The following is a 23,554-nucleotide window of genomic DNA, read 5'->3' on the forward strand; positions in this document are numbered from 1 at the left end:
TTTTTATTAACAACAGTTGAGTATACAATACAAAATTTTACACAAACATCAAGATGTCAAAAGAGAAAAAGCATTTGAACATGTAAGTTTAAGAAAATAATGCATAAATTTAAAAATACAAAGCATATAAAATACAAATAATAATAATAAAAAAAAGTAAATAAATAATAAATCTGACAAATATAAATAAATAAATAAATGCAACAGAGAGTTCAGTCAGTATTGAAAAATTGTTTATAAATAGCCAATGTGTTAGTGCTTTTATTATTATTATTATTATTATTATTATTATTATTATTATTATTATTATTATTATAAATGAATTCTTAAGATTTAATATAATTTTCAAATTCTAATAGGAAGATTTTAAAATTTGGGTGTGTTTTAGTATATTTGTTTTTATGTATATGAAATTTTCCAACTAATATGAATAAATTTACAATAAATTCTAGATTGTTAGTATCATGTTTAAAATAAGTAATTACATTTTGGGATGTTATATTTATTTTATTGTTACTTTTAGATATGATATAATTTTCAATTTTAGACCAAAAATTAGAAGAATGTTCACATAAAAAGAATAAGTGTAAAGTAGATTCAGATTCAGATTGACAAAAGTTACAGATTTCTTATATTTTCCTCATTTTGATGCTAAATAGTTACAGGTTGACGGATCTGCTGCGTCATATCCTTGGGTTTGTTTGCTTTTTTTTTTTAACTGAGCACCGGCGGGAGGGGTTACTTATTTTTTTCGACATCTGACGCGCCAAAACTATAAGCACCGCCATTACGGGACAGCTCAGTATTTTATTCAAGCGACTCACAGTATGCTCGTGAAGGCGGGAGGAAAATTGGCAGTTGTTTTCATCGTAGTCTTGTTTGTTGCTTTGGTTTTTACTGCTAAATAACACATGTACTTATGTTTAGCGCCTGGTAACGCCATTTATATCCCGTGTTAGTACACATCACCGTGGCACAGCCTCATAAATAGACCTTAAACAGTTTGTTATGTGCTAGCTTTGCAGCGTTTGCGTCTCACAGGTGGCTAAGCTAACATTACGCACTTACCGGTAACATTTGGTGAATTAACCTCTCTGACGGATTTATTAACACAGTGGGATGGCCACACAGAAGTCTAAACAGAATGGTAAGTGACATTCAGGTTGTGTATGAAGATGTTAACACGGTCCGAGATGCCCTGTTGTTGACAAGGTTTAACCAATTTGACAGCTAGCTAACCGGAAACCCCTGCGTCAGTGCTTCAATATAATTAAGTGCACACAGTACACCAGGCTAGTCATCTAAGTTCATTAGTGAGGTTCTTATACTTTGTCTTTCTGTTTCTTCAGCACTATACTTCTGCTCCACTCCATCTCAGAGGCATAATATGTAACTGCTCCATTTGTCAGGCAACTGTGGATCCTTTTGTTATCATAATTTTCCATCCATGTCATTTCATCCATTCATTCAAACTTTATTAAGGACACACAAACTAGGTCCATAGGATAAGATGAAAAGAACATCATTCTTTCGGTCTTGTATGTTTGGATAAAGTATTGCTTTATGGGTTAAGTTTCAAATAACCATAACCATGCATTATCACAAAGCAGAAAAGATGACAAGTTGACATTTTAAAGGCATGTGACAGCAACTGCCTAAGCTAACACTACAAACAAATATGCTTTATTTCTAATAATAAGCTGAATTTATCAGGAATGTACTCAAATAAAGGCCAATATCAATGTTGGGTGGATATATTGGCCTTGTTGACTGACACTGACTGTGTAAATGAGATTAATAAGACATTTTAATATGTTATTTAACAGATCAGAGCTTACCAATGTTCAGCTGTTATGTGTTCATGGCTGTTTCAGAAAATTGTGTGATTGAAAGGTGATATGATGAAGGCCTTAAGGACTTTAATACTGTTTAGTTATTTGTTTATGATAGAGATTTAAGATTTGTTTCCATGACACAGATGAGGTGGATAAAATAAGCGAAACAAAAAACAAGCAAAACTTTAAATAATGTCAGTGTCAGCACTGACAATAAGAAAAACTAAATCATACTCTTGAAAGTATAGAGGTGTTTTTATTGTGTTTATATTTATCTGTTTGCTTTTTAATGTGGACCCTAGTCTGTAATAAAGCCTATCTATCTATCTATCTATCTATCTATCTATCTATCTATCTATCTATCTATCTATCTATCTATCTATCTATCTATCTATCTTTGCTAAAATACTCTGGCAACCGATGTATGGTAGTCAGAATTGTCTCTATATGATCCTGTTTTATTGAAATGGTGATGATCCCAGCAGCAGCATTTAATTGAATATAACAGAGGGAAGCTCAGGGATTATTTGTATAGAGGTTGAAAGTGCTAAACAGGAAAAGATACAATTTTGGATTATTCTGTGTATGTCCTACAGAAACATGTCTGATCATTGAAAGTAAATCAGCTGTCACAAACAAAACTGAATGCCATCATTATATGACCATCATCATGGCTTGACACAAAGCGTATAAGACACCCATGTTTCTTGCAGTTGTGTAAAATAAGTACAATTCATGCTCACTGTTTCAATGTTTATGTTCCTCTCCTTTTGTCCTGTGTTCAGACACCGCCCTTCCTTTCGTTGCTCTCCAGCTCCTGGCACCCCCTGTGCGTCTGGTGTCTGCAGCGCTATGGAAGGTGATGAAGCAGAGGGATGTGATGCAGTATGGGGTCGTGGAGGAGTTCGTGACATCAGCCTGCGAGACTGTGCCTGGACTGCTCACAATGAGGCACCAGGGCAAGCTGGCGCTGGGACTCAGAGCACGGGTAAAAAGACTGAATGTGACAAGTTCATGAATTATTTGACCCAGGGTTTCTGTGTCATAAACGTGCTGCAAACATCCCCCTCCAGAGCTGAACAAAACTGAGACTCACTGACCCTAGGGTTTTTTCTACATGATAACATTTAGGAAGAAAAATTCCACCCACAATGGACCTCTTTAGGAGCTTTAGTTTTTATCTTTTTTTGGGTGATGTTTATTATCTGCTCTTCCCTCTCTATATGTATATATACAGATATGATGATGATAATAATGGTCCAAAATGATGATACGTATTTTATTTTTTGTAAAATGTTCATGTTCTGGCACACATTAAGAAATCTCCAGAGTAACACATTAATTTAATGGAATGAACATTTGTCATGTAGTCAAGTATACTCATTCCTTAATGTCATTTGTTTGTCTTTATAGTTAATCTTGGAGCTGTGCAGCACTGAGCCTGATGCGAAACTGATTGAAATGCATCTGAAAAGGATTTGTGCACCCACAGCCTCTTCATCTTCGTCAGTGGTATGCTCCCGTAGCATTTGCTCTATGGACTGGAGTTAAAAAGTCTTAATAAATTGTGTGTTATAATTAATGAGCTAGCAAGTTAATGTTTCTCCCAGTTAAGTAATAAATGAAATGGAATCAGATTCTTTTCCTTAACATGCAGTCATTACATTTTGCTGTAACATAAGTCTTAAAGCAGTCAAATGTGTTATGTATTTTACTAGGTAAAGGATTGTTATACATGGTACAGTTCTACACAGGCTGTAGTGTCATTTTTGCTCTTTCTTCTCAGAAAAAGGATCTAAAAATTCTCAAAACTGTGGAATGTTTCCACTCTCATGTTAAAATATTGCTGTCAGACCCCATAGAGAGGGAACGGTACTTCAAGGTGAGGCTTACTTTTCAGATGTAAAACGTCACCATCAGTTAAAAACGTTCAGTTTGTGTATGTTATGACCTGTAGGTATGTAATATCCAGCTGCTCTTACCTCTACTGACAGGAGGAATTTCCTGTGGAGTATGGCCAAAAGTTTGACCAGGAACTGGAGAAGCTGCTTTGGGAGTTTTTGATCCGTCTGGACCAGTTCTTTCCAGTTCCCAACCTAGCTCAGGTAATGAAAGTGTTTTTAAGACAAGTTATACTGTTCGGACTTAGTTTTTGTCCTTATATTAAGGACATGTCTAACGTTTGTGGAAAAAGTAGATGAAAAGTGCGTTGGAGCAAAAGTATGAAGTAGTTGTAATTTATAGACAGGTGTGTTTCTGTTTTGTTTGTTGACATATTGTAAGTTTGTCTTATTTCTTCTTCAGTCCTCTGTTTCTTTGTGTAATTGATTTGATTGTGTGAACCTAAAAAGTATTAATCAAACCATGGTAAATGTTGATCTGGACTAAGACTGCCTCTTTTGATCACACCAGTAACTGTTCTTGCTTTGCACAGAAAAGTCCATAAATCTGGATCAAACAAAGTAGGTGTAAAATCATCCTTAACCTAAATGTTAAGTGATGTGTTTTCTGTGCAGACTGTGTCATGGCTCAGTGAAGTCCCTCTTGTGCTGGAGGAGTGTGCACGGGCAGCCACCCAGCCCCAGCTCCTGAAGATTTTACTGGAGCATCAGACCTGCCTGGGTCATCTGGAAACAGCAGGTACTACAACTGCTTAACATTCTGCTGAGATGTGTTGATTGTGTCCTTTTCTTTTGCTACATTTTAAAGGTTCATTTATCCTCGCTTTACATATGTAAATATGTACGTCTGTTTCTAACACTGTCAAGCGTCACTGCCTTCATACCTCTGTGTGTCTGGTGTGTTGGAATGAATGTTTCTCAATCAATCCACCAGAGGGCGCTGCTCTGAATTAATTCACTGGCTGAATACCACAAAGATGAGGAAAGTTTTTTGAGGAGAAGAAGAGGAAAGTCAATAGTAACAAACATGGCGACAACAGAGGAGGTATTACTAATGTGGATACTGAGAAGGGTAGTTGTCATAAATATGTCACACAGTCACTCTTTGAAACATTCCACTGTTTCTAGAAACTATTCTCTTCAAATCTCAACACTGTTTCCATGGTTCCTGGTGGTACTGGTCCATATTCTCTGTCTGGGTTTGCATCCTCAAGCTCCCAGAGAATGGATAGAGTTATATATGTAATGAACGCAGAGGATGGACAGAACCCTCTGTCTGTATACGTGTGCGTCTTTAAGGAAGCACTTGAATGGGTCTTAATGGTAACTGAGTGGAGACTTAATGCTTAATGAGCGTCTGTTCAAATATCCCTAAGACCTACATTTTTCAGCCTCTGAACTAAATACAAAAAACATGATAGAAAAATCAATCGAGAGGTTAAACTTTTGGCTTTTATCATAAAGTATTTATTGTCTTTACCTTAATGTCAGTGACAGGGTTTCTTTTTTTTTTCCCACTATATTTATTGAATATTTTCAATGAACACGACAGACATCAATTTGTAGCAGTCAATGCACAATCAAGAGTGACATATCTGACTGTCAACACCCATCCCTTCCCACCCACCCAACCCACAGGCCAAAGGAAAAAAAAGAACAAAACAAAACAAAAAAAACCCAAAACAAATAATGATAAAGGAACTCAAATCATAAAAGTAAAAAAAATTAGTATAGTACACAGAAATAAGAGAAGAAAGGAAAAGACTACACATAGTTTCTCATTCCCTCTATTCCACTCCTTTCCCCTCTTTCTCCATGATGCTTAATCATCTGTATTCTGAGGAAAATTTAAAGAATTGAAATACTGTAAAAATGGATCCCAAGTGGTATGAAATAATTTAATTGAGCCTCTAAGAGAAAATCTCAACTTTTCAACCTTAAGATTGTAAAGCACCTCATGTACCCACCGACAGGGTTTCTGCGGGTCATTAAAAAACTTTAAAAGTCATTAAATAGATTTTATGAAAATGAAGGCCATAAATGCCATTAAAAAGCATTAAATTCAATGTCCAGAGGCATTAAAAAATTAAATCCATTTAATGGAAAAAAAAAAGCAGTTATTCACAATTTATTTTGATTATATAAACATTTAATAATTTTGATCGGAAGTATAGTGTGATGATTGACAGGCGGAACCCTTTAATTGACTATTGTTTATGGCTGATGCATGAAGTCACAACACCGGATGCTTGGAATGCAGCATGCTGTGAGCATGCTCATGCTGTGGCGAAAGAGTGGAGGGAATATTAGCAAATGTTTGAAAAATGGGAAAATGCAAGTTTCAGCAGAAGTGATTGTAGGAGGAATTATTCAGAACCTGGTTAAAGCCTGCTGACAATAAACCATCATAAAACTATATATAAAACTGTATCTGCAGCTGGACATGGGCATTGAATTTGTTTAAAGTGGCATTAAAAAGCATTAAATTAGATTTGCTGATACCTGCAGAAATCCTGAGTGATCATATCAATTAAAAATAACATTTAACATGCGTACATTTTTGTGTTTCACAGCATCCCTTCCTCCAAACATGGGAGACTCCATCCTGGCTTCACTTTCTCTGCCACCATCCGGAAGAGCCCCTTCAGATCAGCCGACAGCATCTAAGACGACTGCCATGGACCACTCCGCTACCTCTGGGTCTTATGATATACAGACCCGACACAACGCGCCTATTGTTTCCCCCATTTTCGGACTGATATCTAATGACGACATACCAATCATGAGCTCTGCCAAAAGGTCACAGAAAAGTGGAGAGAACTCTGAATTCACTGGCCTTAAACAAAAGCAAATATCCAAACACAATGGAGAAAAAGAAGACACAGAGGAGGACGTGAGCATGTCAAAAAAAACCAGTGGAATGAAACGTAAACAGCCCGATGAAGAGGACAGTGAAGAAGACGAAGAGGTGTTGAGACTGGTCAGATGTGGGAAAAAGAGGAGTTTGGAAAACGCAGCACGCAGGAGCTACAGAACGAACAAGAACGAGGAAGACGAAGGACAAATGAGCAGAACGGTTCTGGAAACGCGTATGGCTCAGCATGGTGTCAAAAACCTGCCTGATGATCCGTCCCTGTCCTCCGTGTATGCCTCATGTCTGAGCAGCCAGCCCCGAGTTAACATCGAAAAACTGTCCCTGACTTCTGTTAGCACTCACACAGGAGACGAAGCCTTCGACGAGCAGCAGCAGCAGACTCCGAGGAGAAAATCACCGGTGAAAGCCCCCTCGCAGAAACCTCTAAAGCCTGACTCTAGTTTTCCAGGCTTTCACGACAAAGAGTAAGAGACGTGGTGGAAAGTAGCAGCAGTGCATGACCTCAGCTGTTAGCAAATGAAACTGGATCTTGGGTTTATGTGACTTTTATGTTAGATTTTCCACCAAGATATTGATGATATTGATCAAAGAATTTCTGTTTTTCTTAAAAACACGATTGTGTCAAAATCTGAAATCCAATAGTTAAAGTCAGAGTTGTGTATAAGAATATAAACAATCACTGTATGGACAAAAGTATTGGGACATATTGAATTCAGGTGTTTCTTTTCCAACAGGGGTCTGGGATACAAAACAATGATGACAAATGTCATAATATAGTTTTATATTGGGATAAATATCATTGCATTGCTTAGTTTGGTTTAAATTATTATCTTTGCTTTCAGAATGCCTCAGAGATGGTTTTTACTTAGTTTCTCTCAACATTGATTTAGTTTTTATCCATGACTATGATTTTAAATGTTCTACCTCTAAAAATATTGATGGTTATAAACTATATGGACAAAAATATTAGGACACATCATGGCTACAGCTGTAAGATGTCCTGTTGATGCTGATTTGAGATAAAAACATCAATATTTCCTAAAGTTCAGTGGGAGATTTTTCTTCGTCAGTGAGATGTGAAGAAAGTAGATGATTAGTTGTGGTAGAAAATTATTTACAGTCAGAGCATGAAAAATATTTTAGAAATTTAGCGGTAGAACATTTAAATTCATAGTCATGGATGAAAAAAACAAACAAAATCAAGGCAATGCAATGATATTTATCCCAGTATAAAACTATATTATGACATTTTTCATTGTTTTGTATCCCAGACCCCTGTTGGAAAAGAAACACCTGAATTCAACATGTCCCAATACTTTTGTCCATATAGTGTATATGTTGTTTAAAGGTACAGTTTGTGTAATTTCTACTTCAAAACATTTAAATATCATCAGTGTGAAGGAGTAAGTTTTATTGTTATGGTAAAGGTATCAGTATTGCAGGCTTTAGAGACCAGTGAACAACCAGCCCTGTTACGTGAAATTATAGACATTTTAGGAATTGTGTTTGAACATTGTGACAGAAATGTCAAACAAAATACAATCAGTGGTGGATGACTGGTGAGTTTGCAAGTCTGGATGCAAACTGATGTGTTAAAACAGGTTGAAATCAGCTCCCCCTTTGTTCTGAGTCAAAGTAAGTGTTTTTTGTTGGAGTCTTGATCAGTTACCCATCAGAAAGATTTGTCTGAAATCAGGAAAAATCATATAGTTTATACTTAATCTGTTCTGGACTGGCTGTCATTAAAAACACATTTTACCACAAGTGGTAAAATGTTGCATCCTTTGTTGAGAAAAAAGAATTACCTTTAAATGTTAAAGTCTACAGCAGGGGGGTCAAACTCATTTTAGTTTAGGGGCCACATTCAACCCAATTTGATCTGAAGTGGGCCGGACCAGTAAAATAATAATAATATAATAATAATATATAAATAAATAATGTGAATTCCAAACTTCTCTCTAGTTTTAGAGTGTATTTTTTTTTTTTGCTTAATTCAAGATTTTTGGCTTAATTCAAGCAAAAAAAATCTGCCAATGGAACAAGTAAAAATTATCTTGGTAATATTTCTTTAAATAAGATTTTCCCTATCTATTGTCTAAAAATAAGTTCTTATATCTCATTTTAGGTGATCATGTCTTATTTTAAGTGTGATGAGATATTTTGACTAGAAATGAGAAAAATACACTTGGTAAAATTTAGATTTTTGCAGTGTATGTCTCAGCTTCTCATTTCCACATGTGCATTACACACTATGGATCTACAAACACAAGTAACAGGCACAATATTGTTAAAATCACACTCATTTGTCTTAACTTATTTCATGTTGTTCATATTTGTTCAGATTATTCACATTTTTTGTGAAAGGATAGTTTGTAAATGTGAATGTTTTCATGTAATTTTACTTTTCTTACTCTAAAACAAAGAGAAAAGTTTATTTTACTGGTCTAACCCACTTGAGATTGAATTGGTCTGGATGTGAAACTTGGACTAAAATGATTGTTAATATCTGAAATGTTAAGTTTTGCATTTCACAAATTCATCCCACGGGCCATATTGGACCCTGTGGTGTGCTGGTTTTGGCCTGCGGGCCTTATGTTTGACACCCCTGGTCTACAGGCTTTAGGATTGTTCAGTTAGATGTTGACTTTTCAGACTAATATTGTAGACTGTGGTTAAGTCTTACATGTACAATAAATGCACATGTTCATTTCTCCTGCTTCATTCATTTTTGTGTGTCTGAGATAGTATTCATGAGTTAAATGTGAGTCATTTATCAAACATTTCTTTATTATTTAGTCATAAAGGCGTCTAAAAGCATCAGTAAGCAGCCTTGTCACTACACTGATGTCTTTTCAACATTTACCATCCATATTATTGTGTAATGGTTTAATTGTATCAATGTCTTTGACAGAAATCGACCTACGTTACCAGATATGAGCAGATCTGCGACACGACCACGACACAACACAGGTGATTTAAGAATGTACACAAACTGTTTGGAAGATTTGTAAGAACAATGAAAGGGCAGCTGTTGAGTTATTGTAGGTTTTAACAACAGTGTTTCCTTCTGTGTTCAGAGCCACTGGCCCCTCCAGGAGACAGCGAAGACTATGTAGCCGATTCTGAGGATGAAGCCACCAAGAACTTCAAAGTCAGGGTATGTAAGACTGAAACATGAGGAAAAAAGTTAACATTTCAGGAGGAACAGCAATGTATGTGTTTTTTTATTTTGTTTTTTTTTTAATGGAAGTGTATGGCTACTTACAGAAATGTGAAACATAAAACACTAACAGCCAAAAGATTCTGTTACACACATCATATCATTTCTTTATCTAATAAAACCATAATATAATTTTAAAAAAATGTAATGTGCATGATCAAACATGATCACTTGAATTATTTTAAATGAAAAGACCCGTTTATTCATATATAAAACTAATACTTAATACTATTAAATTCTTTGGACTGTACGTCTGAAAAGAGAAAACATTAGTCCACTAAATGTTTTAAAGCATGGCTGTCAAACTCACATTCAGTCCAATGTGGTCTTAAGTGGTCCAGACTAGTAAAATAATAACCTGAAAATTAAATTACTTTGTGAAAATATGGATAAGCTAAATAACCATGTACACCCTGAAATTAAAAAAAAAAAAGTGCAATTTAAATTTTGTCTTGGCTTATTATTAATAAAATTTTAACTCCACCTTTTACCACATAATTGTAGTAATTACACACAACTATATTTTTGCACACTTATTTCTTTAATTATCATATGGATAATATATTGTCTAGTACATGTTTTACAAATTGCTGTTCTACTTTTGTGTCTTAATTGTTTTAATGCATATATACAGGGTGGAGAAGCAAAATTTACTATGAACATTTAGTTGTTTTTTCTCAGCAGGCACTACGTCAATTGTTTTGAAACCAAACATATATTGATGTCATAATCATACCTAACACTATTATCCATACCTTTTCAGAAACTTTTGCCCATATGAGTAATCAGGAAAGCAAACGTCAAACAGTGTGTGATTTGCTGAATGCACTCGTCACACCAAAGGAGATTTCAAAAATAGTTGGAGTGTCCATAAAGACTGTTTATAATGGAAAGAAGAGAATGACTATGAGCAAAACTATTACGAGAAAGTCTGGAAGATACTATTAAAGAAGAATGGGAGAAGTTGTCACCTGAATATTTGAGGAACACTTGTGCAAGTTTCAGGAAGCGTGTGAAGGCAGTTATTGAGAAAGAAGGAGGACACATAGAATAAAAACATTTTCTATTATGTCAATTTTCTTGTGGCAAATAAATTCTCATGACTTTCAATAAAATAACTGGTCATACACTGTCTTTCAATCCCTGCCTCAAAATATTGTAAATTTTGCTTCCCCACCCTGTATTTGGTATGTATATATATATATATATATATATATATATATATATATATATATATATGTATATATATATATATATATATATATATATATATGTGTGTGTGTGTATATGTATGTATATAGTTATATACATTTAAATTTTTTCTTTTGTGTTGATAATTTCTTCCTTGTTACTTTTTATTGTACTCTGACTATAACTACTGACTACTATTGACTTTTTTTTAACCATTGTTTTTTTAATTATGTTTTTCTTACAAATAATGCAAACCATAATGACACCAAACAATACAGAACTGTGCATTATAGAAGAGAAAAAAAGAAAAACAAAGGAAGGAAAAAACCAAAAGAATCCCTAAACAAAAATAATCATAACAGACCACAGGGAAATGTTTGAAAATGCATAATTCCATTTTAAAAAAGCAAACTATCACTCCTTTAAAGTATATAACAGTATTTTATGGCTGTAAAGTAAAAAGAAACTGTAATGTGAAAATACGTCACCTTTTCAGTCCTCATTGTGTGTTTGTCACCCGCAGCTCTTTGTCAAGCGTTACTATAAGACCAAACATGGCACATACGTTCCTACTCTTCGGGAGTTCTGGAAACCTGGGATGAACCGACGGAACTTACTGTCTTCCACCAGCAAACGCAGATGATGACGCAGATGTTCCCAGTGGATTCTGACGGTGCCATAGTCTGTGATTTCACCACAGCTGTCTACATTTGTTGAATCATGTTGAAACGTACTTGAATCATGTTAAGTCTTATTTTTAACAAGTGCTTTGAAATCATGAAAACAAGCCCAGATTTTTTTAGTCATAATTATGGTACCTGTACATAAAGACCAGAAAATATGTGGTTCATTCTTCAGTTAATAATGAATTTGATTTTACTTCTTTAAGATCTACAAATAATGATAAATAAAGGTAATGAAATGTAAATGCTCTTTTGTCCTTTATTCAGTCCATATCCTGCAGTGTCACAGTCATTAGTGTTTATTTTAAAACCTCATACATTAGGTTTCTTATTCATTCATACATTTAATTACACACTTTGTGGATTGGTGAAGTAAATGTCTATTTGAAAACCACTTACACAGCTATTATTGTATTTTGAGATAAACTTTCACAGGCATCAGAGGTGATCAATCCTGATTTATTGTAAATTTACAGCAAAGGTTAAAGTGTAGAAAATGTTAACTAAGTCAAAAATCTTAACATACAAATTTACAAAACACATTTTTAACATTGCTGCATGGAGTCCATTTCCTGACAAAACTGATCAATGAAAAGATTTTACAAATGCTTTATTTTTTTCATATAAAGATTCACACTGAGGACAAGTATTGAAGAAAAACTTGTCGTTTTAATCTACATGATTATTTCATAGTTAAATTATGACTTGATTCTTGTAAAGTTGTGACTTTTGAAATGTTACAACTTTATTCTGGTAGTTTTTGTGAAAGTTTTCATTTTCATTGTGTTGTTTTGCTTTTTTGTTGTATGACATTTTTCTCAAATTATGAGGAAATTCTGGTCAATCATGACTTTTTTTCTTAAAATACAACTTTAATCTCATCATTTACTTTTTCTCAACATTAACGTTCAATATCATATTTTTCTTGCAATATAGTCTTGATTCTTGAAATATTTTGACTTATGACTTTTTACTCAATTCTTTTAATATGATTTAAACATGTATATATAACAACTTTAATCTTGAAATATTACAGTCTGTATTATCTGGTAATTTTACTATTGGAGTGACTTCAGACTGACATAATGCATCAGAAATATGTCTGATAGGTACATTTTGAGTTTTCCAATCAAATAAAGGCATTTGTAAATCATTTTGTTTAGATTTTGGCACAAAAATACCTCCATTTAGTAGCTTCAGAAGAATGCTGGAAGAAAATTATGACATAATTTATCTACAAATAAACAATTATGTGCAAATGAGTTGGGGGCGGGGCTTCAGAAGCTTCACAGTCGGCAGGACATCCCTCCGGTCACTGTGATGGTTTCTCCAGTGATGTATGAAGCCTCGTCAGAGCACAAGAACGCTACCACTCCACCAATTTCATCTGGTTCTCCAACTCTGAAACAGAGGTGGAATACATTCAACACTGCATTCACAATTTACTCATTTAATATGTACACTATATGGACAAAAGTATGTGGACACGTTGAATTCAGGGGTTTCTTTTCTAACAGGGGTCTGGGGTACAGCACAATAATGATAAATGGCATAATATGGTTTTATATCCATTCATTTTCTACCGCTTAATACGGTTTTATATGGGGATGAATATCATTGCATTGGTTAGTTTGGTTTGAATTGTTATCTTTTCTTCCAGAGACCTCAGAGATGGTTTTTACTTAATTTCTCTCAACATTGATTTTTTTTTTTTTTTTTTTTTAAATCCATGACTATGATTTTAAATGTTCTACCTCTAAATTTCTAAAATATTCTTCATGCTCTGACTGTAAATAATAATTTTTCTACCACAATTATCCATCTACTTTCTTACAGAAGAGGATTAGGGCCACTGGAAACAAAATAAATTTTAAAAAATTAAGGTCCAATACTTTTTTTTATTATTATTCTGACAAAAAAGGCAGAATTCTAAGAAAAAATTATTATTATTCTGAGATAAAAGGCAGAATTCTAAGAAAAAAGTCAGAATTCTGAGATTAAAATCAGAATTCTGACTTTTTTCTCAGAATAATCGTAATAAAAAAATATCTGACGTCTATTTATGTATTTATTTTCCAGAGGTCCTAATCCTCTTCCATAGCTTTCTTCACATCTCACTTAGAAAGAAAAGTCTCCTATTAAACTTTAAGGAAATATTGATGTTTTTATGTCAAATCAGCATGAACAGGACATCTTACAGCTGTAGACATGATGTGTCCCAATATTTGTGTCCATACAGTTTACAAACATCAATATTTCCTTAAAGTTTAATGCGAGATTTTTCTTCCTCAGTGAGTTGTGAAGTAGATGGTTAGCTGTGATAGAAAAATATTATTTACAGTCAGAGCACAAAAAATTCTAATTTAGAGGTAGATAATTTAAAATCATAGTCATGGATTAAAAAAAAAAAATCAATGTTGAGAGAAATTAAGTAAAACCCATCAAAGATAACAATTTAAACCAAACTAACCAATGCAATGATATTTATCCCAACATAAAACTATAAATATATTTGTCATTATTTTTTTGTATCCCAGACACCTGTTAGAAAAGAAACACCTGAATTCAACATGTCCCAATACTTTTGTCCATTTCGTATGAGTTGTACCTTCTCATGCTTATCTGCTTTTTGAACTCATCCATAATGTCTTCATTTTGCCACAACTGAAAGAAAAGGCATTAAACAGACTTAACATCAGAAAGTAGGTTCAAATAAAGCAGTGTAATGTTTGTTCGGCCCTCACTGCAGAGCTGAAGCGAGTCTTGATAATTCCTGGGGCCACACAGTTGACTCTGATGTTACTTGGAGCCAGTTCTGGAGCCAACACCCGGGTCAGGCCCAGTAGGGCGGTTTTACTGACGCTGTACGGACCCAAAGCCTGTACAGACAGAAAAGGAGGAAATGGAAATAAACACTTCAGCTCAAGTAGTAGACTAATAGAACGTACTTAGACTTTACTTTTTCTGTATTTCCTGCCGCTTTATTCTTCTTCTCCACTACATTTACAAGTCAAATATTATACTTCATACTCCACTATATTTGTCTGACAGCTGTACTTCCTTTTGTTATCCGCTCTCTGTCCAGTGAAAACCACATATCTCAAAAAACACTGATTTTAAGTGTTGGTGATGAAATCAAAGGTGTACACTAATGCAAAACCTTATTTAACCCTTTCATGCATGAATTGTGAGAACCTTAGTCAAGATTTATTTTTTGAGTATTTTTATTCCTCCTTAGCCATGCAAAAAACCATCCATCAAGTGGTTTTTTTTTCTATGGAATTACAAAAATTTCCATGCATTTAATTTTTGAAGTGAAAAGCATTTGTTTAAAACCCAATATCAGAAAGTGATATGAAAACAATGAAATAAAAACATTTTTAATGCTGCTAATCTGATGTCTTCTCACATTTTAACATATTCTAATGCTAGTAATTACTCACTTCATCGAGATTATATGCAAAAAAAAAATAAAAAATAAAAAATTGTCTAACAAATAATTGATTTACACTCAAACATGTCACTGCAGATCAGGTATATCAAGAACAGCACAGTTACAGTAATTGTATGAATGTCAGTGTATGGGATGGTGCCTAAGCATCACTGTGTTGGCTGATATGGAACTAAAACAACAAAACCCATTAATATACAGGGGTTGGACAAAATAATGGGAACACCTTCACCTCAAGATGATAATGCCCCAATCCATACAGCTAGAATTGTTACAGAATGGCATGAGGAACATTCTAATGAAGTTGAGCATCTCGTATGGCCGGCACAGTCCCTAGACCTCAACATTATTGAGCATTTATGGTCAGTTTTAGAGATTCAAGTAAGACGTCGATTTCCACCGCCATCGTCTCTAAAAGAGTTGGAGGGTATTCTAACTGAAGAATGGCTTAAAATTCCTTTGGAAACAATTCACAAGTTGTATGAATCGATACCTCGGAGAATTGAGGCTGTAATTGCCGCAAAAGGCGGACCTACACCATATTAAATTATATTTTGTTGATTTTTTAAGGTGTTTCTATTATTTTGTCCAACCCCTGTACAAGAGAACAGCTGGAGAATAAGTGTCCACTGTAGTGACCTATCCATGAAAGGGTTAAGGAGCTCTTGCCAAAACAAAGTACAGTATATAAAAATCATAAAAATTAATATCCAAGAACCAGCAGACTATCCGATGAGTTAAATGAAAATGTCTTTGCTTCATACTGGGAAAACTGGGTCAACTGTGTCACACCCTATAGGCCTGATTTTGTTTTCTCAAATCTGTGATTGTGTTTTATGGAAAACATCACTCCCTACTTGGACATAGTTTTTTCCTCTCTGTCCTTTATTTGGTTATCTGCCTTCCTTTTCAGTGTCTGGACATAAAACAAAAATATTATTTTGGCATTTAGAGCAGACAATAGATGTATGATATTTGTACGTATGATGTACCAGATGTGAATGTCTGATACGGGATGTCAATAAAAAAAAAAAAAGTGTAAATAATAATAATAAAAAAAAAAAAAAAAATCTAAATGTCTTAATAAAATATGGCACTGGTATTTTACTGGAGTGAGGAAATAAAAACATAGAACAGTTTTTGCACGTCTTATAAATTAAGCTAACCTAGCAATTAGCATGCATTTATTGTGGCTATATGGCCCTGTAATTACATTATTTGCCTATTTTGACAGAACTTTTGTTGAGAAAATGAATGTATTTCACACATAGACTCTAAATTACGTGTGGACTAAGCCTCAGAAACCACCCACTACTTTATGGATTGCTGTTCTAAGTCTTAAGTTTTGCGTTTCAACTAGCGCCATTGTGATTTTTGTAAGCTAACCAAGCTATATGTGTTTATCATGAGTACTATGTGGGCTAACACACTAGCTAACAGGCTAATAGGTTCTAAGACTTAAGTTTTACATTTTGACTGCCACCATTGTGATTTTTGTAAAGCTATGTTTATAATTAGTGCTATGTGGGCTAACTCACTAGCTAACAGGTTCTAAGACTTGTTTTGCATTTTGACTGTCAACATCGTGATTTCAGTAACGCTAACCAAGCTAACTCTAATGTACTGAAAATACTGACCATGGTGATTAACTGTCATCTTACACACTGTTGTATAATAGTAATTTGAGGTATTTGATGAATGGTAATGCACAATTACATTTGATAACAGTAATATCAGTTATGTGTGATGTTTATAATTAGTGCTATGTGGGCTAACACACTGGCTAACTGGCCATATAGCATTAATCCAATAAAAAGAATTACCCTGAAGGTAAAATTTTACAATAAGATGTATAAAATATTACCATATAGAGGCTCATCAATAATATGTTTGTGTAAAATTATGTAATATATCAAGTTATTATATAAACGTATGTATTAAAGGGTTCACTTTATAAGAGTTGCATACTTTTGTGCTTACGTGAAGTTTGTGTTGAAGTCTGTTTTGTGCTCCAGTCATTTACTGCTTTTTTTTTTTTTTTTTGCTACGAGTAACTAGTGATGTACATTACGACTACTGTAGAGAAGAACTGTGGCAGTGAGTGTATATCTTTACAGAGAAAAAAACAACTTGAGTTCTGCCCACAGAAATCAGTATATGGGCTGTTTTAGATTTAGACAACTGAGATAAACATTTGGTTCTAAATTGAGTTCGCCAACATCAGCAGATGATGTGGTCCCTCCCAGCACGAAACAGACTCAAACACAAACATGTCAGTGTGATACAGTACTTCATCCACCCATGGCCATCATTCATATCAGTTACAATATCAGATTCATTAATAGATTTTTTTATTTATTTTTTTATTTTTTTAATATAAACACATTAACATCCTTACCGGCATTGGTTGGTATCCAGCCACAGATGACACAAACACTACATTTCCACCCCTAAAAAATACAATCACACACCGAGGTTAAAAATCACTGAATATTTACATTAAAGCAGTATTTTTGAAGCTATGTGATTTGAATTTTGTAGTCTGTTTTCCATCCAATACGTGCTGTATCATCGTTTATCTCAGGGGTGTCAAACTCACTTTAGTTCAGGGCCACATTCGGCCCAATATGATCTCAAACAGACTAGTAAAACGATAACATAATAACATAGAAATAATGACAACTCTGAATTTGTCTCTTTGCTTTAGTGCAATAAAGTAAAATTACATTATGACAAAATTTACGTTTACAAAGAATCCTTTCACAAAACAGTTTGAACAAATATGGACCTGAAATTTCAAAAGAAAAATAAGTGCAATTTTAACTATATTATGCCTCAGCTTATGATATACATTTGTGCATTCCAGATTACATATTGCAGTGGATCTACAAATATACAAAACATTTAGTAACAGGCATCTGGAACTGAAAAATACAGTTTAATGTTGTGATCAAAATAACACCTCAGCGACACCCTAATTGTTAATATCTTCAGAGTAATTTTCGCACTTCACAAATTCATCCCACAGGCCAGATTGGACCCTTTGGCGGGCCGGTTTCAGCCTGTGGGCCTTATATTTGACACCCCTGGTTTATTTGTCCTGCTCCCTTACCCTCTCTTCTCCATATGAGGCACCACCAACTTGGTCATGAGGAAGGATGCTTTCACATTGATGGACAGAATCTGGAATTACAGACAGTTAGACTAAAAGACTCTCACTAATGTAGACTTGGATCATAAGTAAATGAGGAGTCACAAATTGGGCGTACCTTGTCCCAGACCTCCTCTGTGGAGTCCATGGTGTTTCCAAAGAAAGGGTTGACTGCTGCGTTTGACACAAGGATATCAACGCCACCGTACTTCTGCAGGGTCTAATGGAACACATATAAAAAATAGCTTGTAATAAAAACAAAATTTGTACAAAAAAATAAAATAAACTTGTATGATTCATATGCCTAAAGTTTAGAAGTCTATTTTATTTGAGGAGATTTTTTTTTTTTTTTTTTTTTAAATCATACAAGTTTATTTTATTTCTTTATATAAATTTATTTTTAATTACAAGCTGTTTTTTTAGGAACAACTTTTTTCATACAAGTTTATTTTTATACAAGGGGTACATTTATTTTTTCAGATACTTGTTTTTAAATAAATCACAATCTCTTTTTTTTCTTATACGAGGGGGGGCTGAAAAGTTCATACCCTGACTAAGAAGGAGTTATTCCACAGCAATGAAACCTGGCATATATTAAATTCAACTTCTCCTGATACGAACTGCATGGTTTCCTTCCAGATAAATCCACATTGGATAAATAATTTAGGACTTTGAAAAGTAGTACCAGAGACATTTCGTGAACCATCCGTGGCACCATGGTCTTATCAAATGTCTGCAGAAAAAGGGGTTATAGCCCCAAAGGACATTCATGCTGACATGGTTGCTATAGGGGATGATGCTCCAGCTTTATCAACTGTGCAAAACTGGGAAGAGGAATTCAAGAGGGGGAGAGAGAACGAGGGAGGGGTGAAAAGCAAGCATTTTCATGAAATGTCTGTAGTACTACTTTTCAAAGTCCTAAATTATTTATCCAATATGGGTTTACCTGGAAGGAAAACATGCAGTTAGTATCAGGAAAGGTTGAATTCAATGTATGCCAAGTTTCATTGTTGTGGAATAGCTCCTTCTTAGGCTATGATCTTTTCAGCGCCCCCCCACCGTAGTGGATAATTTTTTGGGCTGTTGCACCTCTGGGCCACCACAATATGTGGCCCCTCAAATAAAATGATTTTAAAATCCTTGACTATTATTATTATCAGTGTAATTTTTACATTTCACAAATTCATCCCATGGGTTGCATGTTTAACAGCCCTGTTTTAGAGTATTTCCACTGTGAGGCCAAAAAACCCCCAGAATGCATTGATTGACAGAACAATAAATCAGTCTAATGCAGTTCTGTTTCATTTGAGTGGTTCTTCAGATGTGACACCGTTGGTCACTGGTGTATCAGACTCACCAGGGCGACTAGTTTCTCTCGATCTTCTGCTTTGCCAACGTTGCAGGTGGTCCCGGTCACTTGGATGCTCTGGCTCTGCAGCAGCGCCACAGCTCTGTCTACGTTGGCCTGGCGTCGGCTGCTCACCACCACATGGGCTCCTTTCTTACCAAGAGCCTGAGCTGCAGCCAAACCGATTCTGGGAAAACATAATAGCACCATAAACATTTGGGATGAAGTTTACATCAAAGTAGGTAGGTAGGTAATTACATAGATAGATAGATAGATTGATAGATAGATAGATAGATAGATTGATAGATAGATAGATAGATAGATAGATAGATAGATAGATAGATAGATAGATAGATAGATAGATAGATAGATAGATAGATAGATAGATAGATAGATAGATAGATAGATAGATAGATAGCAATGAAAATAGAATACAAATAGAACACAAAAAACTGGTTCTCTGACCATTATTCTGCCACTATCAGGTCCATGTAGCTCAAACTGAGTTCATATTGATTGTCTAACAATTATCGTGGATACATTTATACATAGTAAAGGATTGGAGGGGGGGGTTTCAGATATATATACCCTTGCTGTCGGCCCCCAACAGCGTAAGCCTTGTTTAACTTGAGATCCCATTGGTCTGTATGTGGAACCTGAACTAAAACCAGTTCAACATCCTTGACTGTTTATATCAGGGGTGTCAAACTCATTTTAGTTCAGTTCCACATTCAGCTAAATTTGATCTGAAGTGGGCCGGACTAGTAAAATAATAACATAATAATATATAAATAATGTCAACTCCAAACTTTTCTCTATATGTTCTAGAGTGAAGAGTAAATTTACATTATGTTTATGTTTATGCATTTGGCAGATGCTTTTTTCCAAAGCAACTTACAGGGGAAAACCAATTAAATCACTCAATCAATCAAATTTTATTTATATAGCGCCAGATCACAAAAAAAGTTATCTCATTATGAAAAGGTTTACAAACTATCCTTTCAAAAGATGTGAATATCATGAATGAACTTAAAAAAATAAGTGTAATTTTAACAACATTATGTCTCAGTTTATCGTTTACACATGTACATTTGAACGTACAGATCACAGTGGATCTACAAACACACAAAACATTTACTAACAGAATCAGAATCTTGTTAAAATTGTACTTACTTCTCTTAAGACATTTCAGGTTGTTCATATTTGTTCAGGTTATTCACATTTTTTGTGAAATTATACTTTGTTTTAGTGTAAATACATGAAAATATTTACATTTACAACGAGAAAATTTTGGAGTTGTCATTATTTATATGTTATTATGATAGTATTTCACTTGAGATTGAATTGGTCTGAATGTGGAACCTGAACTAAAAAGACTTAATTTCTTCGTGTCATTTTTGCATTTCACACATTCATCCCAAGGGCCGGACAGGACCCTTTGGCGGGCTGGATTTGGCCCCCGGGCCGCATGTTTGACACCTGTGGTTTATATCTTCAGTATAATTTTTGCACTTTGCAGATTCATCTGGACCAGGGGTCACCAACCCTGGTCCTCGAGGGCCGGTATCCTGCATGTTTTAGATATTTCCCTCTTCCCGCACACCTGACAGTCGTTATCAGGCTTCTGCAGAGCTGGATGATAGGCTTATGGTTTGAATCAGGTGTGCTGGAAGAAGGATACATCTAAAACAAGCAGGATACTGGCCCTCGAGGACCAGGATTGGCGACCCCTGATCTGGACCTTCGGCGGGCAGATTTTGGTTCGCAGGCTGCATGTTTGACCCCCCTGCATTAGACTGGTCTAACTGCAAAGCTCAGATTAGTCTGACACTGGACCAGTCCTAAACATGTGCATGAATGGAATCCTTACCCATCTGTGGAGGCAGTGACGATGGCCACTTTCCCAGTTAAGCTGCTTTGAGACATACTTCTATGACCAGCAACTGGATTGATCCTAAGGCACCTGAGAACACTTCTGAACATCCCCTGAGGACACACAGAGGAGACAGAGCAGGTTTAGTGCAAACACAGGGACAGTAGGTGAAAGGTCAGGTCAGCTGTGAAGAAGGAAACTACCATCAAAATAACTGAGCCATGGTGACGTCACTGAACAGTTATTACAGAATATTTGTCCAACAATCACAAAACACAGTCAGACTGTGTTACATATGTTAAATATGAGACTTCTGTACAGGGCAATGGCAGAATTTGAGAATGAAATTAAACAAGTGTGACTGAGGATTCTCTCACCCTGGAGTTCATGCAAAACTGGACATGAAGCTCTGACGAAGAAAAGGATCTATTTGACAGAAGAGTTCTCTGTCAGAAACACCAACACTAGTTCACACTTCCACTACCGAGGGTTCACGGAGCACCGCATTTAGTCTGTTCCGGGTAAAGGTGCCTGTCAAAATAAAAGCCTCCAGTAGATAGTTTAAATACGCACGTTTATTCAAACATTTTTATGTGTTTTAGTTCTTTTTAGATGAAGTTATTGTCTTGATCATGCTTAGTTTCTGTTTTGGTGAAAATAAATACACAAACCATATCAAACTATTTTATTACCAGTACATATTTTTGCCTCTTCATGGCTTCGTTTTTATTTATTTATTTATTTATTTATTTATTTATTTAATTTCAACACTAGAATATAAGTTGTGATCAAATTTGTAACAGTAAAATCGCGATTACATTTTATATTCAAAGCGTCCGAAATATACTTACCCAAAGCAAACCTTTATTTATTTATCTAATAAAAACTAAATACAGCGGTCATGTTTAGGGTGTTAGGATTGAGGTTTATCATGCAAGAAACATTCCTAGCTATGAATAAATATAGTTATGTGAAATAAATAAATTAATTAAATTAAAAATAAATAAATAAATTCCTGAGCAGCAAAAATATATACAATGTGACTATAATAATAATAATAAAAAAAAAACCCATAGCAGTACGGTTTTGCAGTTTTAATGGCCATTCTTTTTAGTTATATCTGAGAGAAAACATTAAAGCGATTTTGAAGCAAATTTACAATTAATGTAAAATTTTGCGCGTAACATAAATGAATTACAGAATGTCCTTCTTTATATTGTTAAAATCCTTAAACAAACAATTATTTTTTCCATTCTAACCCCAGTCAATGAACAATATTATCCAAAATAAAATTACAAATGTCTTACAAATATCAGTTTATCATATGCAGACAATGTGCATCTTAATTCATATATATTAACGAATAATTTAAAACCTGACTTCTTTAACTATGGAAGTCAATCTGTCTCATCAGATTTTGAATTATAAAAGCCACTGAATTTCTAGCACTGATTTTTTTTGCGCTGAAATTAAGTATCAGATTTATTTATTTATTTAGTTTGCACTGAAATTAAGTATCTGAATTTTTTTGCACTGAAATTAAGTATCTGATTTTTTTTTAAAATTTGCACTGAAATTAAGTATCTGAATTTTTTTTGCACTGAAATTAAGTATCTGAATTTTTCTGTATTCTAAATTTATGAACATAGTTGAATTCAGAGAAAAAAAATACAGATACTTAATTTCAGTGCAAAAAATTCAGTGGCTTTTATAGTTCAAAATCTGATGAGACAGATTTCCTTCCATAGTCCAGCCCACTTTAGATCATATTAGTCTGAATGTGGAACTGAATTAAATTGAATTTGACAGCCCTGCTTTAGTTCCTAAATATTCAGATACTTAATTTCAGTGCAAAAAAAATCAGATATTTAATTTCAGTGCAAAAAAAATTCAGATACTTAATTTCAGTGCAAAAAACTTCAGTGCTAGAAATTCAATAGCTTTTATAATTCAAAATCTGATGAAACAGATTTACTTCCATACTTAACCTTATTAACCACAAGTAACTCTTTGAAATCATTGTTTT

The 23,554-nt window shown here is 34.4% G+C and overlaps 2 protein-coding genes across 2 annotated transcripts; one reads left to right on the plus strand and one right to left on the minus strand.

The window, feature by feature from the left end:
* The first annotated feature begins 807 nt into the window (after positions 1-807).
* tinf2 (TERF1 (TRF1)-interacting nuclear factor 2) lies at positions 808-11,947 on the plus strand. Its single transcript, XM_030162617.1, has 10 exons — positions 808-1,147; positions 2,621-2,823; positions 3,249-3,347; positions 3,622-3,717; positions 3,830-3,940; positions 4,352-4,475; positions 6,310-7,075; positions 9,523-9,581; positions 9,689-9,768; positions 11,546-11,947. The coding sequence occupies exons 1-10, from the start codon at positions 1,120-1,122 to the stop codon at positions 11,663-11,665; spliced, it is 1,686 nt and encodes a 561-aa protein (XP_030018477.1). The 5' UTR covers positions 808-1,119; the 3' UTR covers positions 11,666-11,947.
* A 388-nt stretch (positions 11,948-12,335) lies between these two features.
* dhrs4 (dehydrogenase/reductase (SDR family) member 4) lies at positions 12,336-22,039 on the minus strand. The gene is made up of 9 exons (XM_030162618.1): positions 21,906-22,039; positions 21,526-21,641; positions 19,665-19,842; positions 18,426-18,527; positions 18,269-18,339; positions 17,555-17,606; positions 14,450-14,584; positions 14,314-14,369; positions 12,336-13,106 (listed from the first exon to the last, which is right to left on the minus strand). The coding sequence occupies exons 1-9, from the start codon at positions 21,915-21,917 to the stop codon at positions 12,992-12,994; spliced, it is 837 nt and encodes a 278-aa protein (XP_030018478.1). The 5' UTR covers positions 21,918-22,039; the 3' UTR covers positions 12,336-12,991.
* Between the last annotated feature and the right edge of the window lie 1,515 nt (positions 22,040-23,554).

This window comes from Sphaeramia orbicularis, chromosome 18 (assembly GCF_902148855.1).
Source record: "Sphaeramia orbicularis chromosome 18, fSphaOr1.1, whole genome shotgun sequence".
Lineage (NCBI taxonomy): Eukaryota > Metazoa > Chordata > Actinopteri > Kurtiformes > Apogonidae > Sphaeramia > Sphaeramia orbicularis.